The 26,799-nt window shown below is 45.0% G+C and overlaps 1 protein-coding gene across 1 annotated transcript in view; it reads right to left on the bottom strand.

Moving 5' to 3' along the window:
- Positions 1 to 26,799, bottom strand: part of LOC138533009 (IgGFc-binding protein-like) — a 330,908-nt gene that overhangs the window by 12,510 nt on the left and 291,599 nt on the right. The window contains exons 13-14 of the mRNA XM_069641116.1: positions 26,058 to 26,625; positions 17,641 to 18,236 (exon numbers count right to left, since the gene is read on the bottom strand). Coding sequence (XP_069497217.1) covers positions 17,641 to 18,236; positions 26,058 to 26,625 — 1,164 coding nt within the window. The remainder of the gene's footprint in view (positions 1 to 17,640; positions 18,237 to 26,057; positions 26,626 to 26,799) is intronic.

The following is a 26,799-nucleotide window of genomic DNA, read 5'->3' as shown; positions in this document are numbered from 1 at the left end:
TTAGAAGTTGATCGGAAGGGGTTTTGACAAAGCTGAGGAGGGCGATGTGGGGTCAATCCACCCAGAAATCTGGATATCCCACTTCAAAGGGTTGTTCTTTGATGCAGGGATTAACATTTGATTGAGCTCTAGAAAGGCGAGTAAGGGCCAAGACAACATTGTTTTCACTGAGGATGAAATTGCTATTCAGCTGAAGAATTTAAAAACAGGTCAAAGCTTAAGTTGTTCATATGGTCACAAGACTGGTGCTTACCAGTCTTGAACTGGGTCTTTGATTCAATTGAGCATGTCCAAACACTCCCACTCTCCTGGAAAAGAAGTCTGCTTATCCTACCGTTCAAAAAAGATGCTGTGACAGATCCTCATTGTTAACGCCCAAATGTTTTCCTAGATGTATCCAATACAATGTTTGCAGCATGCCAGGTGGTGAGACTGGAAGAATGGGTTTCAAAAACATCGACTCCTCCCTGATATTCAACCTGGCTTCTGAAAAGGCTTCTCCAATATGGACCAATATTTTCTCCTGTATATTAATGTGGAGAAATATACTAGATGGAGAATCAACCAAGTCGAGGACCAATCAAAAGCCTTTGACTCTATAAATCGAAACTTGTTATGGGGTAAGTGTAACTCTTATCTGGACTCCACAGGAGAATACTGATTTCCAAGCCTGTTGATCTGCTAAAACTGAAGCTTTAACGGTTGTTCCCGTCAGAAAAGAAATATAACAAGAAGGGAGGAACTGTGATTGGTAATAATGTTAAATGTTAAATGTTAAAGGTATTTGTACCGTGCACCGTCACCAACGGAATTGGTCCCCAGGCGCTCAGGCAGATCTGTAAATGATAAAGGTGGGAAGGGTTAGTAAGGTGAAGAAGGGAGTAGGATAGTGAGAGGAGTGGTATTCTGTTGGCAACTTCAACTCAGTATACACCGGGTGCTGAGCTTTGGTGCGGGTATCGGATCGGAGTCAGTCCGCGTGTGCTGTTGTTCCGGTTTATGTGTTGTTGCAGTGTTCTGAAGTGCGTGTGGCTTGTTGTGCGAGAGATGGTTGTGTGAGCTTTTTGAGTGAGATACGTATGCAGAGTTTGAGCTTATATTGGTTAGTGGGTTACATGACCTTTACCATGCCAACATTCACAGTTCCATCCGAGTGCAGCACCCACTGGCTCCCACACTCCCATCTAGACACGGTGCAGGCCAATGTCCAGGACCCCATACAGGTGTGGTCATGCCAACATTCACACTATTAACTAGATGTGGCGCAGGCTAGTGTTTAGAGACTCGTCCAGGTGTGGGCATGCCAACATTCACAACTACATCTGAGCGCCACACAGGCTGGTGTTCAAAACTCTAGGTGTGGCACATGTTAGCATTCACGTTTTTCTAGGCGCGGGAATGCTATCCTTCAATCGATCCTATCCAGATGCGACGCGGGCCAGTGTCTATCTAGATGTGTCTGCCGGTCTGGATATGTTCGTCCGGTACGTATGAGTGGGAGAGTCACTTGAGGCTTTCGTCTGGGTCTAGGTATGTGGTCAGTCTCTGCATGGTCGATGTTACAAAGGCCTTGTAATAAATGTGTCTATATTTTTCATATAACACCTGTCTGGAGTAATTTGTAAGCGTCCTTGCTTTCTGTGCTCATTGCAGGCTTTCAGTCACTCTCACCCCTCTTGAGACCTAGTCTTGACCGCCGACATCGCTACCCCGATTGGTCTGGCTTGTCCAGAGGTTACCCTGTTCCAAGAAGCTAGGCTGGCCTTCTGAACCTCTGCCCCTCCAGGTCAGAGTTCAGGAATCCATGTTAACACTTATCTCAAGAGTAAAGTGAGCAGTATCACAAGTTACACAAAGGACACCAATTGCTATGGTTCAAACAAACACTGACTCAAGGTTTCTGAGTAAAACAATATACATTTATTTACACCATCATTTGTAAAACAGTTCACTAATATAAAGCAGCAGAAAATCACAATCTTAATACACTACACAACACCCAATCAATTCTGGACAAGTTAAGCTCAAAATTAAGTGTGAGCAAAATGGCACTCCAGCAATTTACAAAGGGAGGGAAAGACAAGGTTATTCAAAATCAAACAGCACCAACAAGTAAGTAGGCAGGGCAATCTAGGAAAGGCTTACTACGACTATGATCAAATCAATAGGCCTGGGCCAATGTTAATGGTTCAGAGTCTTTGGAGAGGATTACACAGTTCGGAGTAGTTCGCGGTTAAGTCTTTGCCAAGAGTTTGAAACAAGTAGAGAAGGACAAGCCCTCGGATTGGCAAAAGATTTAAAATACTTTCACCGTGGTCAGACGGAACGAACAACCGGGTTTGAACAGTACCTTAGAAGAAGAAGAATGCTGTAGCTGGGGCAGAAGTTCCTGGCAGGTCCTGCAGGCTCACGGTTACTGAAGCGACTGTTGGACTGACAAGAAGGAGGAAGATTGGAGGGTCCCGCACTGCCCAGGGATGAAACCAGCAGCAGAGCAAAGCAACGAATAAAAGGTGCGCTCCTTAAAACCCAAACACGGTCAGGTCCTCCTGGCTATCCGATTCACTGGAGCTGTGAACAGCAAATTTGACCAGGGGAGGGTGGCCTTGCTTGGTGTTTGGCGAACTGGTTGGTCCCACCAGCTCAAGGGAAGAAGATTCCTTACAGATATTCTCTGTCGTCAAAGTTTAGGCGATTCGGACCCACAGCAGGGCTTCACCGGGAGGTTCAGTAGTTGCAGCAGTCCTCTTCCTTCAGCTTCGCTTCGGTTCTCTAAATCCAGTGGCGACTCTGCCTTCCAAGTCCCAGAGACCTGGTTTTTATGCAGTTTTCCCCCATTCGCACAGTCTGGCTATCAATCACACAGCAGGGTGGCTGTCAAGGCAGGACAGTCACCTAGCCAATCAAACAAGAGTGCGACTTGGGTCTCCAAGGAGACCCTTTGCAGGGGGCCTAAACCCCTCCCTCACATCCTGTCTACCTAGACTCTCAGGCGCCTAAGGAGGGCTTCTGTGCAGAAGCCCGCCAAAGGAAGGTGAACAAAGGACCTTTACAAAAGAAATGGCAAATAAATCCAGCCAGAACCAATTAAAAGTAAATAGGGTCCAGCAGATTTAAGTTCGAGGCTACTAACATATCCTAAAACAGTACCAAGGCTATTTTCATAGACTGCGGTAGGATAAATATGGTAGATACCACTGCCACAGCCAAATCTTAAAGAAAGGGGAACAAAATAATGTTTCATGAGAGACAGACAAAAAGGTATAACTATTAAGCCCTTCCAGTACTCTATGTAAGATAGTTGATACTGGGTTTGTGAATTTAAAAAGACTAATAAAGTCAATGGCAACTTTACATGTTCTGGGAGACAGTAGTCAGTCCCAGAAAATGAAGTTTAAAGTGGGAAGTCTGAAAAAGACAACCCTGTGTCACTGCACTAAAGGTGCTGTGTGAAACACAGTAAAAAGATGATGCCTATGGACTAGGTGGGGCTCCACAGTCTATGAACACAAAAATGTAAAATACAAAGCAAAACACATGTAAGAGTGACAAAAAAGGCTCACCCTCTTACCAGGTGAAAAGAATTTTAGAAATCCAGCAAAGCTGCTGAAGGACTCAGTAGGTATGGAAAATTAGCCATTCTGGAGAATTCTCCCTAACAACCACTATTGTACCAAACCCCTAAATCCACGCGAGCGAAGCCACAGGCAACAGCTAGTACAAAACAAATGAGGAAGGATGTCTGAGAGAAGTAGACACAAAGGGTGTAGTGCCCTTTTTATTGGCACAGACTCAGAAACCCAGGAACTCAAAGGTGATTGGGTAGTGGGAAAAGGTACATATAATGGAGAAAAGAAACACAAGAAATTCTTGTTATAAAACTATTATTTCCATACTAATGTTCCTATAAATCACACAAATTGTTCTTTTAGAGAGACCAATTGTCAACCAAATGAGTCGCTCGTTTGGATGTTAATTCGTACATTAGTATCACATATTATCACTTTTTGTTTACTTTAAGAGCATGTCATATTAAAGTATTAGGTCATATTTTTTGTTGTATCATGGTTCATTTTAAGCTAATGTTGTTCAGAGTATGCTGCTAGAGCATTTAGTAAGCATTGGAGCCCTATTGCAGTGCCATCCAGAATCACAATATCATCTGCATGCCCTAACCAATGGAAATGCATATTATTGACTTTCAGAGGAAAACGGCGAACAGTCTTTAATATCTGATCCAAGTCTGCAATCCAGAGATTGAACACTAGGGGCACCAACACACACCCACGCTTCAATATATTGTAAGGGTGGATAGGATAGGAAAGCTCTCTCAGTCGATTGATCCTGATATAAACAATGGGATCACTGTACAGCTGCTTAATGAAATCTAGAAGATGCTCAGGAAGTCCCTGTTCACTCAATTTCTGTCTCAGCAGTCCCCTTTTAACCGTATCAAATGCTGCAGTGAATTCAACAAATAATATGTATACAGACGAGTTTTAGGAATACTGAGTGTTTTTCATAATAAATTGGAGGGTCCAGATATTATGTAAGGTGTTGAATACAGGATAAAAGCCTGCTTGAAAGGGAGGTCATAATTATGTTTCCCCTGCCCAACGTCTGATCTCTTTTAAAATAAGATTGCAGTAAACTTTGCTGGATGCAGCCAGCATGGCTTATAATTTGTAGTTATTTGGATCTTGACTGGGCACTTTTGTTGTGGATTGGAATGATATGCACATTTTTATTTTTGTTTTTCTCCAGGGTTCCGGAATGATCACTGTTGAGGCAATCTGAGCAAATAACTTGTTTAACAATCTGGCCTATAATATGGGATCCCCTTGGATGACCTTGTTTGATAGGCCATCAAGGTCACGTGCACCCCAAGAATGCAGTGCTATGATGCAATTGTGAATATCCCCCTTTGTATGCAAATAGTTATACCTCATTACTGAGTATTCAGAGGTATGTAAGTCTGTTTTGTCAAGAGTCATATATTTCAGTAATATGCTCCTTCCACTGGTTTTCTGTTAGTGGGTTAATTTCCTGCTTGGTCTGGTGATCTTTACATATCTTCAGCATATGGCAGAATTATTTTGAATCATTGTTACACAGGCTGTTGTACGTGCATAAGTTGACATTGCACCTTGTATATGGAATTTTCATGGAAATGCAACACATGTTTTTACTCTCTATATAGTTTTTAAAATGTTTAGTATGCTGACATTTTTCTTCCTCTGTTATAATTTGATAACCAGAAAAAGTATGAATATTCAGCCTTAATTCACGCTTTCTCTTAGCTATATATGATAATTTTAAATGCCGAAATTAGAAAAGGTAGTATGAGCCATCAATTTCTTTGGGAAGTTTCCAACTTTATTAACTAATTGATTAAAACACTCTCTATAATCATATTTCCATCTAATTCGTGATAGTTGTTTTGTGATATAAAATCGTTACGGATGAGATTATTACATTTATTCACATTACTCTGAGGCGATATTATTCTGCTCCTCTGTGCATTCACTTCATACTGCCCTGTTAATGTTTGAGGATTCATTGGATTATATGTTTTAATCATGATGTGGATGCATGAATGATCGCTCCAAGAATGAAGGACGACAGCTGCAATGCATATCCCAAATTGCTATGCGTGTTGGTACCATGCCACATATGTCCAAGTGTACAATTCCTTTGTAAAATGTGTTCACTATGATTAAGCCCAAATTGGTAATGAAGTTTAGCCATTTGATTTCCCTTATGATAAGCTTATGATGATGTTGCCGAACTTGGTTGCATCTGAGGACCCATGCTTCCATCCCCTGAAATATCACAGTAAGCATCACAATCTCCACAAACAAGGAGATTGCTTTCAGGATTACTCAAAGCCCATTTGGTAGATCGACTTGATATGTGCAACAGAATTGATTGGGTTGATTCTCCGCCTGGCGGATCATATACAGTGATGATGAGTATTTTAGTGAAAGTGTTCTTAATATAAAGTGAAATAAAGTTAAATACCTGAGCGAATTGAGTTAGAACCTATATGTGACGCCGAAACATATAGGGATTTAACCCAGACTTGCGGCTACTGTAATATTACATCAATAACACTATTTAAAGTTAAATGATACACGTTATAGGATTTGCGTTCGTTTGAATCTTTGTCAACAAATTGGGGCTATCTATTTAGGGACAGACAATTCATATTTTCTACTTTTCTCCAAGCGGAACTAGCGCATGGACCTCGATTATTGATTGCCCCGCCTTGAGGACAACCCAGAGGGGGTGGAAACACCTGTCGGCTGTGCAACTTTGCTAATGGGACAATTAAAACACGATTGATAACATCTTACCTTGCTGACAGCTGTATTTAATCTGAAACCTTTGTTGTACTCAGAATTTTTATTTCTTTGTTGCGAGCGAATCATCGGGGTTGAGCGCTGACAACCAACACCCAAATTCTGTCCTACACTTTGTCACATACTATAGGCCTTACGGGTGGTATATGGGTCTTTGGTGCATGCGGCCTCCCGTTTCAAATATGTACTTTAGAGCTCTAGCGCCTTCCATTTGAGGATTGTACCCGCAGTTACCATCCCTGTTCTTAATATAAAACTTCATGACTGACTGAACTTCATTACCCCACAAAATACATTGTGATTCAAATATTTAGTTAATAATGAACCTTTTGATTTTGCATCAATAATTAGTCTGCATTTAGGGAGGACCTTAGGACCCCTTAAGGCCTTGTGCAAAATGCAGGTATATCCATCCATATAAAAAGCAGATTGTACCCAAGTTTCTTGTAGGGCAAATAAGTCCAACTTTGCTAATAATTATAAAGGCATTCTTGTCTGTATCTGTTTTACAGACACCTTTTCTCTTGGGGTGTCCGATCGTATGACAGATCTATGTTTATTATAACAGTTCTACTGGCGAGAACAGGCCATGGCAAGATGCATGTTCTATATACATTAATTCATGGATTGATCCATCAAACAGTCGTTCAATACCCCTGTCATCCCTTCGTGTTCTGGGGCGGTGAGGCAATAATGGTGAAAACTACTAGGAATCTATGTCTGTCTTCTACCTAGAAATAACTCTGCTCTATTTCTAAGACCCACACTCTCCTCACCTGTGTTTTGTGTTTCGGGAGCTCTACATACTGCTATCACACAGCAGCACGTTGATGTTGAGGCTCTGAAGGCTAGGATGCTCTAGAACTCAAGAAGACTGTGGAGGCAAGTGCCTTCAAATTTAAATGAGTCTCCTGACAGAACCAAGGAAAAAAGACTGTGGTCTCTGAAGAATGAAAGTTTTCTAAGTTGGAGAGATCTCTCTTGCTATCTAATTAATTCTTCTTTCTTTTTGCAGATTCTCAGAGGAAAAAGGCTTTAACAGAAGAGTTTGAAGTGTCAAGGAAAAGAATATAAAAACCTTTTCTTGTGGAAAGTTTGCACACTTGCTATAAATGGAGCACGCACAACCTGAAGGGATTTTCGGAATCCTGACAAGGAGTTTTGACTGAGGAAGGTTTGCGCGCATAATCAGGAAGAAAACAACGCTGCACAGCGTATGTTCGTCTTGCAAGAAACACTACAACCTTCTACTGCGAAGCACGGTTAACAACTGTGAGGAAAAACTCTGTGGAGCTTCAGGTACATATGCGTGTAGGAATTATCTTCACTCTTAACGCTATAATGTTCATTTTATAACTAAGGTACCTTTGTGTTGCAGGTCTTCGGATATGAAGAAAAATACTATGAATGCGCTACGGCAGCGAACGAAGACTGATGACTGAAGAGGAACTGTGACAAAAGAAAATTATTCTACTGGAAGACTGTGGCAGAAACTTCAGTCAGGTAATTCTTGTCTGTGGTCAATAGATATTCTGCAAGCTATTCCAAGTATTAATATTACTTTTCTTTGATTTCACAGGTTCTATGAGCAGATGTGCCGGTAGCATTACACTGCTGTTCGGGACCAAACGTGAAGCGCTTGTTACTGCAGAGGCGAGGCTTAAGTAGCCCTCAATGTCCAATGACTAGATCTCTGCTGAAACTTGTCCATGACCCACTGGGCAGCCATTTATTTTATGGATATTGAAAAGCTATTGAATCCCTATGGGAGTCTATGGTTATGTAATGCTGTGAATTGTGAGAATGCCATGTGTGCCAAGCTAAAACCCACATTAAACCTACTGAGCTATACAAGGAATCTCACCTGGCCTGAACTCCTGTATCAAGCCTATGAACCCTGGATGTGGTCATAACAGTAAGCTTGATCGGATTGTGGCTCCAGCAGGGTTCTTCAATAAATTCAATTGATGTATGAGGACACATCAGCTGCGTTCAGGGGCCCAAGGGCACACAGGTATCCAAGGGATTTCAACACAAATAGGGGCGTGAAGTAGGTGTGTCCCCCAGCCCCTCTTATTTTCTTTATTTTTTATACAATTTTAATACTCACAATGCCTTATGAAAGCTAATTCCCCACTTTAAAATCGAATCAATTCAGTTCCTTGCTTTATGCTGAGGATACAGTCTTAATCAACCTCATACCAGGAGGGCTACAGCAGAGTTTAAGCTATGCCAATTCCTTTTTCAACAAACACGGGCTAAAACTGAATTTGTCTAAAATAATGATTTTGGTTTTTGGTCAAGGAAATATGAAAGCAAGGTGCTCTCTATAACGCAAAAAATAGAAGTCGCCAATGACTATAACTATGTTGGCCTGACCTTCTCCTAAAAAGGTGTCTGGCAGAGCCATATAAAAACAGAGTCCAAACAAGTTAATTTAGGATTTAGATGGCTGTTGCGCCTTTACTATCGCTATGGCGTTAAAAGGCTTGACAGATGTCTCCTAGTGATGGAGATGACATTCCACACAACTGTTCTTGATGGTGATGAGATCTGGGAAGGCTACAACATGCCTTGAGATAGTACAGAATTCCTTCCTTCGGATGATTTCTGGTCTCCCACTGAGCTCACCAGGAGATGTTTTAAGGTGCAAACTTGGCATTCTTAGCAAGACCTGCCAGGCCCAAATTAGGTTTTGGGAGTTTGTCCTAAGGGTCCACTTTAACTCCTCAGGAAACCCAAATTTGGTTAAAGCAATGGCAAATTCAATCTGGTTCCTTATTTAGGATCCTCTAAGCTGGCTTACAAGCGGGATTGCGTTGCTGAAAAGCTGGGGTGTGGGGGACCGAGTTGCCCTGAGAAAACCTTTGAGCGTTCTCTGCAAGGCCCTTATCAAGCCAAGGGCACCGTATGATCCAGCGACACTGACTTTTGTAGATAAAATCAAATTTGCGGAATGTTGCAGGGTTTTTTTGATGGTCAGGCTTAATGTCCTTCTATGGAGAGTAAGGATGAGCTGGTTGAGCCTTGATAGGGTATGTCTATGTGGTCTGGGCAGAGAGGAAGACGTAATACATTGCTTAATATGTTGTAGGTTTTCTATTGATTTTAGGAAAAAATGCCTCATGCCATATTTTATTCAAAATAATATTAGCACATTCTCAGATGCAATGGTGAGGTGTATGTCATGTAGTGATGCCGATTTCCTATACAAGGGCTCCACTTAGAGGAAGGCCTCTGAAGAAGATAGTACACATATAATGCAGACATATACAATGTTCCACATTATGTAAAGATTGTATTTAGTTTAACATGTAATGAAGTGTGAATTTTATTTAAAATCATTCTGTCTTATTTTAGATGTGTAGGAAATTCATATTAATGGATAGGATCAGAATAAACGTTAACTAACTAACTAACCTATTATGGTAATTGTGATCAAAGTGTGGAAATAAGTGCTAAACTCACAGACCACATTTTTGTGGATCTCAGGTTTATCGTAGGTTCCCATATCTAAGGACTTACAAGTTGGCATGATAAGTGCACAGGTACATGTTAACAGGGGGTGGGGTGGGCGCTTGAAAACCTATCTTGAGTTGTAAATGGACTTTCAACCTGTGCAAGAAGGAATGTATATTTTCTTCCACCACTGGTTTTCCTAGGCACACTTCTGCATACTTGGGCACGTGTGGTCCTGGCCCAGTTGCAAGGACAGTAATAGAAAAATCCATAAGGGTCAAACATGAGTCTTCTGGCATTGACCAGGTCTGCTAAGGTCTCTCTTTAACCCATACTCATATTTCAGATTCAAATCTGTCCGACATAATTATTGTCTATTTGTCATGATATAATCCTTAGCAGAACAGTGAGACAACTACAAAGCACCCAGGAAAGGGATCTCTGATTGTTCTACCTGCAGACAGAATGTTCTTTTACATGGAAAAATTTCATATGCACACGGAAATGATGTACTAGCTTTGCACATGAGGAGGTCAGAGAGGGAGAGCTTTTGTATCTCCTGATTGTTACTGTCCATGTCAGACAGGTAATAATCCCAGTAAAATATTATTTCCGGTGCATATTCAAATGTATTACATCCTTCTCACCGTCCCCTCTTCCCCATGTGCCTCTTCCCGTTTCCGCTCCTTTCCGCTCCTAGCCCCCCTGCACTGGAACTCCCTCCCTCTCTCTATCCACTCCACCGCCACCTTTTCCTCCTTCCATACTTCCATGAAATCTCTCCTTCTACATCCCCCGCCCTGATTCCCTTACCCCCTCTCACTCCTCTCTCTCCTCCCTCACATCTTCCCCTACTCACCTTCCCTATCCGCTCCTTTCCCTTACCTCTCCCTCCTTACATCCTCACCCTAATGCCCTTTCTGTCTCCCTCCTCCTTCCCTTTCTAATCCCCCTCCTTCCCTTACTTGCCCTCACAGGTCAATTGCTCTACCTACTGTTTTATTGGTTTGATTCATGTCTTGTAAGCTGCTTCTACTGTTATATTTTTCTATGTAACTTGCTGTTATAATGTCAAGAGCTTTGGATTAAAGCGCTATATAAAAAAATAAATACAATACAATACATCCCAGGGTGATGGCAATTTCAGCTGCCCCTCCAAACTGGCTTTGGAGCAGACACTTCATGGACACAACTCTCACCCATGTAAACAACTTCCTCATAAGTCATTGTCATGTCCCATCTCTTTTCAACTTTTGAGGTTTCTGTGCTGCATCTGACAATGTTGCCCATACCTCCCTACTCTTCAATCTCTCTCAAGGATGCATTAAATGCACTGCCCAAAAATGTATCAGCTCCTAGCTAGCTTGCTGACCTTCATTTCTTGGAAAACAAGCACTTCCACTCCCAATACATTTCATGTAGAGGTTCTCCAAGTTCTTGCCCTTGGCCCTCACTTATCAACACTTAACACATATTTTACCTGAAAGTGGAATTCAAACTTTGGCTAATGTTATCATCTCTTTGACAATGATACACAAATCATGTTCTCCTTACAGTCCTTCACCCCATTGGTGAAGGGGGATAGCTATGGGGCAATGTGTTGGAAGCAGGACCCTGCAGTTCAACACAGGTTCATCTCTGGTATTAAGCCTGTTATAAAAGGACAATTATAATTATATGAATTGCGTGTCACAGACTGACCCTTTGACATTCATCACTGTGTAGCACTACACTGCATAATTTCTAAATGTAAATAACCTAAAGTGATCTTCTCCCCACCCTACGCCTATTTATAATCCCCTTTTCTACTTCCCTATTTCCATTCACCTTGATATTCTTCCCACACCCACAGAGCTTGCAACCAATGGGTCAACTTTGACAACAATCTTAAACACCTTCAATGAATTACCTCTTCCTTTACAGGTGCATGGGTCAAACTTTCTAGCATCACGATAATCAGTCACCGCCTCAATTGCCATGCTGCCAAAACTCTAAACTCTACTCCAGCCGTTATCAAACTGGGCTACTATTACAACCTCCTACCAGGGCTCACTCTCCATTTCTTTGCCCCCTCAACAAAATGTTGAACATTTTCACTGGCATGTTATCCATTATGCCTTAATCCTATCACACCCCTACTTCGATTCCATGCAGGTTCACTCCCCATTCACACCACCTCCCTTATCCATTTCCTTTTTCGGTTCTTTCATTCTAACTGCAGACATGCCGCTGATATCTTCATGGCTATCTCCTGCTATTCTATCTCTTCCACACACTCATATCACAAGGTTATCTCAACCATATCAACTTTCACTTCCCTGTAATGCCTCTTGCTTGCACTCATATCCCCTTCCTGGCCCCCTCCACCGGAACCCCCCTACTCCCTACAATTATGAACATTTCAGCAGAGGCAAGCTTCAACATCATCCTCTAGATGCACCTGCACTCTCTGTGTGCATTCCCTGCCGCTGCAGTGTCATTATCCCCCATCACAATGCTCTTTGAACCCAACTGTAACTATGTACATGCTGTGTTTTCCGTTAGTCTTACATTGTACCTTGCATCTGTCTGTATAGTTCCCTCTCAATGTTCCAAATCTCTTCTATGCCACCAACTGGTTTCTGTCTCATTCATCATACTTTAGTACCATTTTTGTAAACTTCCCACTAGGGGGATAGCTACTGCTGCTAATATTACCTTTTATTCAGTGTTCAACCCACTTCACCACTTCTATTAAAAGCAAATCGGAAGATCCATCTTGGCCTTTGAAATGTGAGGGTCTCAATTGCCTGTTTCACTGAGCTGGTAGGAGCCAGATTCCCAAAGCGAACGCTCACTTCTCTTCTGAAATGAGGAAGTGGCAGTGGGGGGTTATTAACATCTGAATTCGGGGTACTATGGTGTGACAATTGGTCAATTAATCTCTTAGGACAAATCTCAATTTTCAGGATGAGAGACCTAAACTTGCAGGTTTTAGAGTATCTGACCTCTTTTTGTGGTCATAGGGAATTCTCCGATGTGCTCCTGCCATTACAAACCTTTTATAAGATCTGGACATATGGTAGCTCATTTGGTTCGTAGGATAGGGATGCTTTTTATTAATACATTGGTATTGTTGAAGAGACTGGTGGCAACTGCAATTTAGTTTTGGTTTCACCTGGAGAGCAGCCTGCTTTGACACATTAGTATAGCAATGTACCTTTTTTGTAGCCATTATGACACTAAAGTATTTTCTTAAGACCTGTTATGGAAGGAGTTTCCTTTGATTGGGGAATTAGAAAGTATGCCTAAAATGGTAGTTTTACAAACATGGTGCTACTATGATCTCAACCCTTTAGCCTCTATTGTGGTTTTGACGACTTTGGGCTGTGACCCTAGCCATAGAAAAGCCGATAAACAGACTGCATGGGTGGACCAGGGAGTTTGGTGGTTTTTAGGGCAAAGCTGACTGGCTGGCCACCAAAGCCTTTGTGTGAGTGTCCTTGTGGGTGATTGGAGGGCTGGCTTAGGCCCTGCCATGAGTGTTTAGGTACATCTATCGGTGACGCTAACCCTGCCTCAATTGTGTAGGGATTTTGGTAGATTGCTTAGCTACCTGCTAGAGGATTTGCACCTGGAAGCCATGCGGCTGCAATTTTATGATAATTTCAGGCCATGCAGTCCTTTGTCCTTACACTTAGTTACATTTTTTTTTTGGATACTGGACAACTCCCTGCACTGTCCTCATCCCCCTCATGGTCCTTTTTACTGGCTGGATGGAGAATCTGGTTTTGAGACACTTTCTGGCCTGTTTTCCAACCATCCTCAAAAATTACCTGCTTGGTCTGCGAGAGCAAGCCTCTATCAATATTATGGTGGGGAGAAACCACCACACAGCTTCTGTTGGACATCTGGGCTATCCTGGGAGACCTACATCATTGTTTAATTGTTTCCTTCTTGGGGCCAGTTATTGTTGACAGGGGAGGCCGCACATCTCGCAACAAGGCTGGTGGGTCCTGGGAAGATCCTTGTTCTTCATTCAAGTCATAGAGGACTCCTTGATCCTGGATTCATGTCCTGGATGACTGGATTTACCTTGACCTGAAAGAGAATGCTTTTACTCATGTCTTGTTTTACAGTTCATTAGACGTGTTTCTTGGGAGCTGCCAGAGTGAGTGCTTATCTTTGGCTCCTAGGGTGGGAGTCTATTCTTGATACTTTCCTTTAGGGGCCTGTGGTCATGGTTTTCTGACACTTGCCTTCTACCACATTTTGCCAAAGACTTCTATCGGCACTACTGTAAATTCTTCCTTCATGAGACTCCTTGCACTCAAAGGAAATCGGAACACCAACAGCACACCCTATTTCAAATATTCTGTAATCATAAAGTTCAGGTAAGTAATAGGGCTCAATTATTTTATTTCATAAGATGAGTTTAAGGTGCAGAGGAGAGAACGACAACCTTGACATCTATGTTTTACTACATGAAAGGAGAAAGAAGATTTACCTGAATTGCTTTCACAGAGGGAGTTACTGTGGATACACAGACTGGATGCTATGTCCCCACTAGGCCTCAATGAGGACTTTTACTTGGGTCCATTTATTTAAAATAAACACACACACTTTCTGTATCTACATTCTTCTATGTCTTCTCTAAAATCTTTTAATATCTTTGACCACCTTTTTTGGGTGCTTTAGACATAGTACTGTCATGAGAGTGGGCACCCCACGGAAGCAGGTAGATTTGCGAACCAAATGTTAAACATAGTTTGGTTTGTTATTTCACATGTGTTTGTCTGTGGATCTAAAAATGTGTATGAGAGTCTAAACACCTTTATTTTTTAGTATTTGTTTTCATATAGATATGACTTATTAAGTTAGCTCCCTTCAGGCATAGTATGACCATGAGAATGGGAACCCATCGTGGGGCAGACCATTGTCCGTACTATTGTCCGTACTGTTTGTCAATTTGGATCTGAAAGCTATTCCACATGGGATTGGGTATACATATAAAGATGAGTACTGGAGACTTTCAACATGCTTTAGAAACTACCATTAAGATGGACCTTCCACTTTAAAGAAGCCCACTAGGTGTTACAATGAGCATAGGGTACACACGGTAATCTAAATTCTGTATAATTGGTTTGGCTGGAATACTATATACATTGTAGTTCCGGTAGGACTATATTTCATTAATTGCAGCATAGTATGACAAGCGGCTTCACCAATCCAAAGAATACCCTCTACCCCATTGCATAGGTAGGCTGTTGGCATTCATGTCTTGAACATATTTGATCAGTGGTCTATGTATCTATATAGGGTCACAACGACTTCATGTCCTGTAGATTCTCCCCTGTCCTTACTTGGGATTTGCTTCATAATTCTGCATAATACAGCAGCCTTTCCTTCATTTGATTTCCACAGCTGAAGAATCCCCTAACTGCTCTCGAATATCTACCAACATTAAGGACGCAACATTAAGGACGTCTGCTCTTACTCAACTGTAAGTGTCTTTTACTCTCTATTAGGCATAGTAACATATCTGTCCGTATAGATGGTCATCTCATATCCATTATTCCCCTATTGGTGAAATTGATACTTAAGACAGTTTTCTCTGAGAGCCCTCTCTAACACTACTTACCAGGAGGCTAATAAGACTTTTGTATGCCACGCGCATAGCTGCACATCTGATAATGGACACCAATTAACTTCCATCTATTTTTGCCACTATGGATCCCATTGGAACACATTATGGGAGGTTAGACTAATATTAGTATATATTGGGTCTTAATACTTTTTGGTCTAATGAGCCCACTGTGTTTTACTCTTTGTCATGGTTTACCCAAATATTAATGTGACCTGATAGATATTCAATTTGGGATTTTATTAAAAGTGTGCATTTTTCAGTATTCCAATCTGGAGTATTTTTTGGGGGGGTAAATGTGGAGACTAACTCTACTTCAACACCATCCTTTCTCGCATCCCTTGAGTCACTCCTGAATGCTCTGTCACATTTACCACTCCAGAGTTGTCCAGTATACCTTTTGTTTGGAGCACTGATAGGTCATTGGGTTCGATGGTTTCACACCCCTCAATAGAGGGCTGTGGAAAACTCTCCCTCGGTAGATTCAGCAACAGAGATGCTAAGTACACTTAATTATTTTTTCTTTAGATAGAAGCTGAAAATCAGAACGAGAAACGGGCATCATCAGAGCATCCTACGGTGCCATATTTGAAATGTTTGCACCACAGACATTGGCTTGGTGGAGTTTACATCTCTCAATCTATTACATTAAATTATACTAATGCATTAATGTTTAAATGTATTTATGATGGTTGGTTAAAAGGTTTCTAAATAACTAAACCAAGACGTATACAGATAACATTTTAAAAAATGTCATTACATTCCAATGTTTCTACCCAATCCATTGCAAGATTCCTTTGACCACTTTTCTGGGTTCTAAAGTGGGAGACTTGATGATCAAGTGCACCCGCTAATATTATGCATATAGTGTGGCGGGCACTATGGCGCTTGTTTGGATCAAGGGTGTTCTTGTAAATCAAATCTGATGTTGCAATGTTTAAAAGGGATAGGTTGCAGGTTGTCTGTCAGTCTTAGTGAACACGAGTGTTGAAGTTCTTGGGAGTTGGAGACCAGTTGGCAAGCCCCTGCAGAAGACGGGCGGGAATACCTGTGAAGGGGATCTGTGAAGCTTCCCCAAAGCAATTCTACTGATCGTGAACTCCAATTCCATAACCGAAATACACAAACATGCAGTAAAACAAAGTAGGCAAGTTGGCACAAAACAGAACAATGCTCTTTGCGGGGCAATCACACTGGAGAAAGACATTTCTTTACTGTTTTTGAGGAATTGAGGGTTCATCATTGACCATCAATCACTTGGATACGGGCAAGTACTGCAAGCAGGATCATCTGGTGTTGCAAAATAATTGATTTTATGATCACAACAAACTCCCACAAAATGAAGGATTTTTTCATCTTGGACAAAATCTCCTTTGGCATACATTTCCCTGAAGTACTTAATACTTTGTGTTAAGTAAAACACCTTTCAAGGGAATAGGGATATCCCATTGTTTGGTTAATTATCTTTAAACCTCCTGTGACCATATAGACTGCTGTCTACTCGTGTACCGTGCCTGTATTTGTAGCTGGAATCTTACTGGCCTTTTTTTGATGCATACATTTTTGCATTACGAACCCCATGAAACAGATCACTCCCTCAGGCCAAGGCCTCCATTTCCTTTTCACAGCCTTTATCCTGGAAGTGTTATATGCACTACCTCTCAATCTTAGACATTCAATACGTGATACGTTTGCTTTTCCCCATCAGTTTTATCGTGTGCACGCTTCCCCCCCCCGATTACACTTTGAACAAATTAATTGTTTTGGTATATGCTAATGTGTGTGGGCAGGAGGTGGAGGTGGTTTGCGATGGTGGTTGGGGATGTGGGCTAAAGTGGTGGTTTCGGGGGACCCCCCCATTTAAAAACGAAAAGTCAAAGTCACATCAAGGAAACGTGCCACAAACAAAGTGCACACGATTAAATGGGGAAAAGCAAACATAGAACCCTTTATTTATTACCTCTCTATAAAATGTTTCTTTGATCTTCCACCCAGGTCCATGGAAAGAAAGCTAACTGGAAGACATGCAATGCTGTTTACATCATTCGTTTATATGCCTTCAACAGGAAATTAGTGAACCAAGATAAAATAAGCTTATGCGAACCCACAGAACCCCAGCACTATGTTGCATTTGAACACTCTTCTCTGGCTGATGTCTCCCATACCCTTGAAAGCACATCACATACTTGCCCATACCTTGATCTTCCGGGGAGCATCCTTGCTCATACTCAGTGTCAGGCCGTAAACCTCAACATTCACCATCTTTGTATAGGAGACTGCTTTGTTGCCTCGGTTGTTGTTCTGCACTGTGACGTTGAATGGAACAAGGCTCGGGTTACCAGGAGTGACGCCGACTAGCTGATAGACACAGGTCCCCATGAAATTAAAATGTTGACCATCAAATGTGGTGTAGTGTGGATCACCATATGCTCTACATATGCCGTAGCCAACAGGATGGCATCCTTGGACACCGTCCACCACTTTGCATTCTGTATTAACACCACACGTAGCCTTCTGGCATGTCACGGCTCCGCTGATTCCACATTGACACCTCTCTTGGCACAAAATGTCCGAGTAGAATGACTGGCCTTGCTTATAATACAGCTCTTTGTACACACAGCCGCAATCTTTTAAGGCGATACACTCTTCTCCGCTCAGGACGAAGCCGCTGTCACAGTAGCATCCTTCCCTGCAGGGCAAGGAGCAGTTGGCTGTCGATGCAGGATTGTAACAGGTAGTGGGACAGCCGACTCCACACAGCTCGTAGTGGCTGTTCTGTGGGCACACGGGTGCTAAAAAAGATTAAATCAAATCAATGTGACATCAATATTTATATTTTGCATTTGGAAATTTCCTGAGCCATGCACTCAAGAGATCAATTGACCTGTATCTTTGAACCAAGGTGATGGTGCTGGCGTACTACAGTCTTACCTGCTGTTCTCGAGGCATGCGTTGCATCTAATGCAAATTGCAAAGGCATTTTTAGGTAGCTGAAAGTGGAAGGTGGCAGTGACCATCACAAGAAAAGAAATGTGGATCTTTACCAGGAATGGTAACTGCTAAAAAGGACTATTTAAAGACCCTCCTTGTCAACAAGATTGATTGAATGAGGACAATAAAAAAAACATTATAAAGCAAATGAAAACACTGTGAAAAGTTAAAAAAAATTGTAACTTTAAGGAAGGACAAAAGGTAGCAGGTGGAAAGCAGAGGATCAAAGTGAGTAGCAGGGGTTGCCATCAGAGAAAAAAGAAACAAGCTTCCAAACAAATTCAGGAGACCTGTTTCACAAAGATGATTATCAAAAATTCCTTTTTACATAGAAGTGCAAGAACTCATATTGCAGAAAGACAACATACCCAGCTGCATGCCCTGCAGATAGCAGTTGTCTCCCACAATGTATTAAACTCACCAATGCACATGTGTACCCCTTTCCTTTGTGTCTCTTTATACAAATCTACGCGCCCTGTCACACTCCAAGTCCATCCTATTGCTTGCCATTCGAACGCATTGAAGCACATTTTAATTATCAATGTGAATGTCTGTAAACTTGGGTTGCCAAACATTAGACTTTACACGAGCTGGTGTGGGCATAATGCACCCACCTAATTAGTGGAGTATGTTTTCTGAAAATGTTTAGGGGGCATGTCATCTAAAGGAAAGTGGCCCCTGCCAAATGACTGGGACAAAATGGTGTGCCACAAAAGTTGGTGGGACAAACGCCATTGCCCTCCCTAAAATTACGCCCATGGGCACCTTGGCAACTGCAGCCCATTCTCAATGATGACGTCTCCCTCACCTTCTCTCACTACATGCATGCATGGCATTCTTTGTTGTTTATCATCTTGCTTCAGGTACTGTGGCGGTGAACCCCAATGAAACCCATCCCCTCAATAGCATTTGTCCAGAGTGTCCTTTTCATCCTGGAATGCCACATAATATATTTATTATTTATTTTTAAATTGTTATAGCACGCAAATAGTCTGTTGGCATCAAGGTGCTATTACTTGTGAGGACCTTAGTTACACTTGTGAGGGTAGCAGGTTATACATTTATACTTTCTGTACAGCAGACTACATATGTTGTGGCCTAGCTAGCAATTTAAAAGGATGTGGGGGAGAAGTGATTAGATGAAGAGCAACATTTTCACTGCTTTTCGGAATGCCATGTGTGACTGTTCTGCACGTAGAGGTGGTGATAGGGCATACCTCCTGTGTCAAATGCAACCCGCATCTAGCACCTGCAGTAGGTGTTTTATGTGTGTTTCTTTTACTTGTGAACCCACTCCAAGACCATTTCATCTGTGATCATACTCCTAGTGGCTCTACAGCCATTCTGGGTCTTTTCCATGATTTGCCTCTTCTTGTATCTCCCTGCGCTCCTTCACTTGGCTACAGTGCCCCTGTTTGCCTCTACTCTACTCTCCACATATATTCCTTCTCTGTATTCTTTTGTCGTGTTTTCATTAGGCTGTGTCTGTCACTGTGTATTATAAGGACGAAAATACACCCTTTTGTATTGTACATCGTGTCAGTGTTCCGTGACCTTATAAAGTAACACAGCTTTCATCCTCATTCCTCTATTTGGTCACGGGACTCCTCTGTGACTGGCAATATCTTTATGGCATATGGAATGGAGGGAACAAGTTACTTACATGTAACTGTTGTTCTCCAGCATGGGTCTGGCATGGATTCACATGCTCATGAATAGTCCCAGTCGTCAGGCTGGGAATCCTCAGTAAAAAAAAATCAGTTTCCGTTTCGTTTCTGAACTGCCTTTCTCCTAATAACCAATCACTGGTCCTGGGTCACACTGCCCCCAGCCAACGTCTGCCCTCTACCTAAGCCCCTCCTCTGGCAGCCATCTTCAGATTTTTACTGCACGTTCAAGTGTTGGGAGTCCTCGTGCTATAGCTCTCGAGCTTTTACTGCGTTTTGTTATTTTTTCAAGGAGTTTACTCTCATTTTTCGGTCAATTGAGCCTCAAGTTCTACCGATTCTACTTCCGATCAACGGGGACCCGTTTCAAAGTTTTCTACCCCCCTCAAGGGTGAGTTTTCATCGAGTTTCGCTTCTTGGAGGATTCCGGAAGATCTTTGAGGCCTACCCCGCGTGGACATGGCCCAGAACAAAGGAAATACGACGCCCAGATCCAAGCATTTCAGTAGCTGCCCTGGTTGTGGATTACAAAATGTCTTCAAGGAGGATGAGCACTCTCGGTGCCTCTACTGCCTTCATGACAACAAATCGCACGCAGAGAAGGACAGTGCGTTTTGTAAGAATATGTCTGAACGGAAAATGAAGGATCGTCGTTCTCGACTCACCAACTGGCTGGAGGGTAAGAGCCCAGCAGCAGGTGAGAAGAGGAAGAAGTCTGAGTGGTCTTCTAAGACATCTGAGGGCGCTCCGGCTGTGGGGGCCCAACAGAAGGCAAAGCACTGCGAGTCCATGGGCACCGGGAGCGCCAATGGGTCGGGCTCTCTGGCTGCCAGGCAGGGCGCGATGTCACTGATGCCATACGAGCCAACGTTTTGCCTCGGGGAAAAGGAAGTTGGAGTACCCGGGTAAGCTTTGGGAGAAGTCCCGGCCGATCCCGACGGCGGAAGCCGAGGGGGAGCGAGGCAGCAACCCTGCCCCCAAGGTGAAGGACTCAGGCGCGCCCAGAGTCGCGAAAGCCCTGATTCACCCAGCTCAGGCCTCAATCGAGGGAGTCGCGGCAGCCCTGGTGAAGCCTGCTGAGGCTATCCCAGTGGAGACGACCTCCGGGCCTAGAGTTCCCCTGCCACCACTGAGGGAATCCTCTTTTCAGCCTATCCATAAGACCCCCGTGAAACCCCAGGGAGAGAAAGAGGGGGGGTCCCGGTAGCCATTACAGACAAAGATACCACCTCTGAAGATGAGCTGGCTGGTGTCGCAAAGATCCTGGATAAGAAGTTTGAGGAGGTCCGGTCCTGCGGGACGGATCCCGACGAGGCGGACGAAGAAAGCGACAGTGGTGCCGATGAGGAGCCGCAGGCCGTGGAGGAGATGGAGGATCCTACTTCCCAACCGTCGCTCCCATCGCAACCAGTGCCTGTGCCACAAGACAACTCAGGAGCGATCTTGATGGCTATTCAGGCCTTGTGTATGGAGATAAAGACAAGTTTGCCCTTACCCCCAGCAGACGATCCAGCAGAGGGGAAGAGGGGAAAAAATGTCATCCCCCTCCTCCTTTCCAGCCTTCACAGCCTTCTCAGCCTTCACCTCCTTCCCCTCCACCGAGGGATCAGACGGGAATGGAGATGGGGACGATGGGGACGGATGACGACGGTGGTGACGACGGAATGGACCTCCCATCACCACCAGCTCGGGCCTCCCCCACGACGAAATTGGCTCCTTCCATGCCATGATCGCCAGGGCATCTGAGCTCTTCCAGCTCTGCCCTGAAGAACTGAAGAAGGAGGGCATCCTAGACCAACAGCGGGAGGCCAAGAGGAAGACTGTCCTCGCAGTCCCACTAATGGACAACATCTGGGACGAAGGGCTGGTGCTCCTGAAAAAACCCGTCCATGGCACCTGCTAAGAGAGACAGGTATGAGAAGAAGTACCGGGTCCCAGAATCCGCCCCTATGTGCCTCAGGGCACAGCCGTCCCCGATTCAGTGATATCCGCGGCGGCCAAGAAGAAAGCACTGGGGGCGACGGCTTCAACTTCAATGTCCCCGTCAGACGATGAGGGGAAGAAGCTGGACGCCATGGGACGACGGGTCATCTCGTCGGCGGCGACGACGATTAAAGCGGCAAGGCCCTCGCGATCGTGGCACGCTACGATAGGAAGCTGTGGTTCAAGATCGCTCCCCTGCTTGATTTCCTCCCGGACGACAAGACGCTGAGGCCCTGGAGATGCTACAGGAAGGCGAGGTGGCTTTGGACCACAACATTATGGTGGCCACGGACATCACCGACACTGGCTTTCGTCAGATGGGCAACAGCGTTTGCCTTCACTGGCGTGGTTGGCTCAGGGCCACTGACTTCCGCCAGGACGTGCAGACCAGGGTTCTGGACATGCCCTTTGATGGAAACAACCTGTTAGGCAAGACAGTGGACGAGTCACTGCAGGCCATCAAGACGGACACTGAGACGGCTCGGGCCTTGGGTGTTCTTCAACAACGACGGCCGTCCTTTCGGAACTCCGGAGGCAAGCTAGGTGCCTCCAAAGGATTCGGCGGCGGTTCCTCTTTGTACCACCAAGCGGCCCGCTCCTCATCGCAGGAAGCCTACAGAGGATGCGGCAAGACAGGAGGATTGCGTCGTTGTCACCAAGGAGGCCAAGACGACAAGGCCGCGACAAAACAGGACTGAACCGGCTGTGGCCTCGGGCCCCCACCCGAGTACCCCGGTGGGAGGCGAGCTGGCGAAATTCGGCAGTGTGTGGGAGTCCATCTCCACCGACCGTTGGGTGCTGGATGCCCTGGTCCGCGGGCACACTCTGGAATTACAGAGAAGGTGCCCCCGTATACCACCCGTGGCCAGGAAGGAAAATCACGTCCCGCAACTACTTCTGGAGGTACGAGCAATGCTAAGAAAAGGAGCCATGGAACTCGTCCCAAAAAGGCTCCGGGGCTCCGGAGTATACTCGCGGAACTTCCGTGTCCGGAAGAAGACCGGCGGTTGACAACCCATCCTGCACCTTTGTTTTATAAACAAGTACATCAAGTCTCAGAAATTCCGCATGGTCACCCTCCAGCACGTGCTGGGACAGTTGGAGGAAGGCGATTTCCTATCGTCGCTGGACTTGGAGGATGCCTACTTCCACATCCCATTCTAAAGGGACATCGCAAATTCCTACGATTCGTGGTCCAGGGGCGGCACTATCAGTTCAAGGCCATTCGTCCAGGGTGTTCACCAAGTGCCTGGCACCAGTGGCAGCGCGGCTGCGCCTGCACGGGATCCACATCTACCCCTACCTGGACGATTGGCTTATCCGAGCAAAGTCAAGGAAACTCACCGTCGATCACACAGTGAAGACCGCCCAACTGCTCACGGATCTGGGATTCTTGATCAACTTCCCGAAATCCCACTTGGTACCGTCGCAAGTCGCCCTGTTCCTGGGATCAGTGGCGCGATTGGCTGCACCATCGGAGGAAAGGACGAAGGCCATCCTGGGCAACGTATAAATGGCTGTTGACCATGGTCGCGGCCAGGGTGAGGTCCATCAAGTCCCTACTCGGCATGATGTCCTCGTGCATCTACCTCGTGCACCTATGCAGGCTTTGGATGCGACCACTGCAAGAGTTCCTTGGCGCCCGTTGGATGCAAGTGGCGGGCAGCTTCGAAGACAGGATCTCACTCAACGAGACTTTCTGACAAGCGATCCAGTGGTGGGGTACCTGCGCACATCTTGCGGCAGGCATGGACTTCCAGACTCCGGCACATCAGGAGACGGTGACGACGGATGCCTCCCTGGAGGGATGGGGAGCGCACACTGGAGACCTTCACGCAAGAGGCCTTTGGCTCCCTGAGGAGAAGTCACTACACATCAATGTCCTGGAGCTCGAAGTCGTGTTCTGGGCCCTCAGGTCATTCCTTCCATCCCTCAAGGGCAAGGTGGTGAGGGTCTTCACTGGCAACACCACCACAATGTTCTACATCCGGAAGCATGGGGGCACCAGATCCCCAGCCCTATCCAAGGAAGCGCAGAATCTGTGGCACTGGGCCGTTGCCCAAGGGATGTTTCTGGTACCTTTCCATCTGGCAGGAATTAAGAACACCATTGCCGACTCACTCAGCAGGGAGCTGCACTCGTGCCACGAGTGGGAGCTGCGGCAGAATCAATTGGATCTCCTATTCCAACGATGGTGCAATCCCCAGATCGACCTATTCGCGACGGCGATGAATACTAAGTGCCGAAGGTTCACCAGCAGGTTTCCCCAGCCGGGGAGCATGGGCGATGCCTTCTCATTCCCCTGGGACGGCCTGTTCCTGTATGCGTTCCCGCCGTTGACGTTGCTACTGCGACTCATCAGTCAACTCAGACGGTCCAGGTGCAGGATGATCCTCGTCGCACCGGCGTGGCCGAGGCAGATTTGGTTCCCAGACCTTCTGGACATGTCAGCGAACCCCCCAGTCAAACTGCCGATAGACGTGGATCTTCTCGCCAGAGAAGGAGGCACCATCCTCCACCACGACCCGGGGTCACTGAACCTCCATGCCTGGCTCCTGCAGCACTAGAGTTCAGAGGGTACGATATCCCGGCAGACTGCAAGGAGGTGCTTGCAACGGCCAGTGCGTCCTCGACTCTCAAGTGCTATGGACACAAATGGAAGAGGTTCTCTGTCTGGTGCCGCGCACAGAAGATTAACCCTCTGCGGATTAGGCCCCTCAAGTGCTGCCGTACTTGCTATCGCTGGCCAAGGCGGGGCTGGCTCATGCCTACATCAAGATCCATCTGGCAGCTATCTCCCGCTACACCAGAACTCTGGGGCGATTATCTCTGTGGTCCCATCGCCTGGTGAAGGAGTTCATGAAAGGGCTGTTCCGATCGTTCCTGCCGGTGAAGGCCCTGGCCCCGGCGTGGGAACTCAATGTGATGCTGACCAGGCTCATGGGGCCACCATTCGAGCCGCTGCATTCAGCACCGTTGAAGTGGAGGCACAGAGCGGGGATGAACGCACCCCAATTCTCCACACGGCTGGAAGCTTCCCTCTTTCCCCGACGGGGACGCAGTATCAAGAAGGTAAATTGGGGGGGCGGGTGGAACGGAGGGGAGGGAAGGGAAAAAAAAGACTTACCCGAGTCCCCGGCAGGGGGCAAAGGCAGCCTCTCAGCCGCGGGGAGGCTCGGAGCGGGGATGGCCCCGCTTCGAGCCTCCTCATTGGCTGAGGGGCTGCCACGCCCCCCCCCCGCTGGGGACAAAGGCCGTGGAATCCCGACGGAGGGATTCCCGGCCCGGTAGAGATCTGGCGAGAGCCAATCATAATGCTTGCTGTATTCTGATTGTCTCTCGCTGGGGTACTAATAAGAAACAAACGTAGTAACATTTAAAAAAACAGCCATTTTACAATGTTAGTACAATTACACTATTTATTTTTGTGTTGTTGGTAATAGCGGATTCTGCAAAAGAATGCAGCCCTTCTTCCTCACGAAAGCTGAGTTTTTTTGTTTGTTCACACAGTGGGAAGTAGATGGGATGCCACGGCCAAATGTTCACTTGGCAAGGTGACTCTAAACCCTATACAGACAGAGGCATAGAGTGAGACCGAGAAACACAGAACGACAGAGAGAGAGAAAGATACAAAGGCATGGAGGGACAGAGGTTGAGAGAGAAGGAGAGAGACATAGAGACAATGTGCTAAAATCTCTGGACTGAACATTAGAACCAGGCGATTGTATTATTCTATTGGGAGACTACCCTCCGCCAGATTGCTGTCAACCAAAAATACATGGCACTTAATTGCTTTCTTTTGCCAATGACTTTTTATGCAGGGTGCATCATGTACCGTTTTTAAATAAAAGAAAATCAAGCGTGTAAATCCATGGACAGAACTAGTCTTAAGGGGGAAAAATGTCTTCCCTATACAACTAACCATGTCTACATAATATCTCATCCCTACATAAATAAACAAGAGAAACTTACCACAGAATGTTACTTGTCTCCAGTCGAGTATTTGTATGCCTGCAGCTTGGCACGCAGACACATAGGCAGTAATAGCATCACAAAGGGCAATCTGGTGACCCATGTACAGGCAGGTGTCAAAAACACAGTCAGTGAAGAAGGGCAGGGGGTCAATGGTTGCCTGGCATCTACTGAATGGGCCAGTGGTTTTGATAATGATTCCACAGTAATCATCGAGTTTGTACGGCTGTGCTTGCGCATCAGTGCAGAAGGGGCATGTTCCTGTGCACTCCGCGGTGCATCCCGGGACATCAGCTACCTTCCATTGGTTCCCAAAGGTCACAGCATTGCTTGTTATGCTTCCATCACTCAAGGTCAGATCATCACCGGCATTGCCATTGAAGTTGCCGCAGAGACCACAAACGGAACCACTGTATGTGCCGGGCAGTGTCACCACCACTATGCTGTTCCAGTCATATGCTAACATAAGACCGAAATCCGTCCTGACGACACCATTAAACCCGATGATAGAGGCCCTGATCTTGCTGGTCTGGAAAAAGAAAGGCAGGCCAACGAAAATCCCATCGACCTAAAAAAAAAATAGATATAAATTTAAATTATTCATTCAAATGTTTCTCCTGTATTTCGCTTTTTGGGTATCTTGTGCTTCTGAGGGAGGTTGCAATGGTGCAAACACAATCTGAACAGTTCAAAGTAACGTGTTCATTTCTAATGGGACTGGATTCGAGATAAAAACAGAAGT

This window comes from Ambystoma mexicanum, chromosome 1p (assembly GCF_040938575.1).
Source record: "Ambystoma mexicanum isolate Mex_15411 chromosome 1p, UKY_AmexF1_1, whole genome shotgun sequence".
Taxonomy (NCBI): domain Eukaryota; kingdom Metazoa; phylum Chordata; class Amphibia; order Caudata; family Ambystomatidae; genus Ambystoma; species Ambystoma mexicanum.
This window is presented reverse-complemented; position numbering and strand designations above follow the sequence as displayed.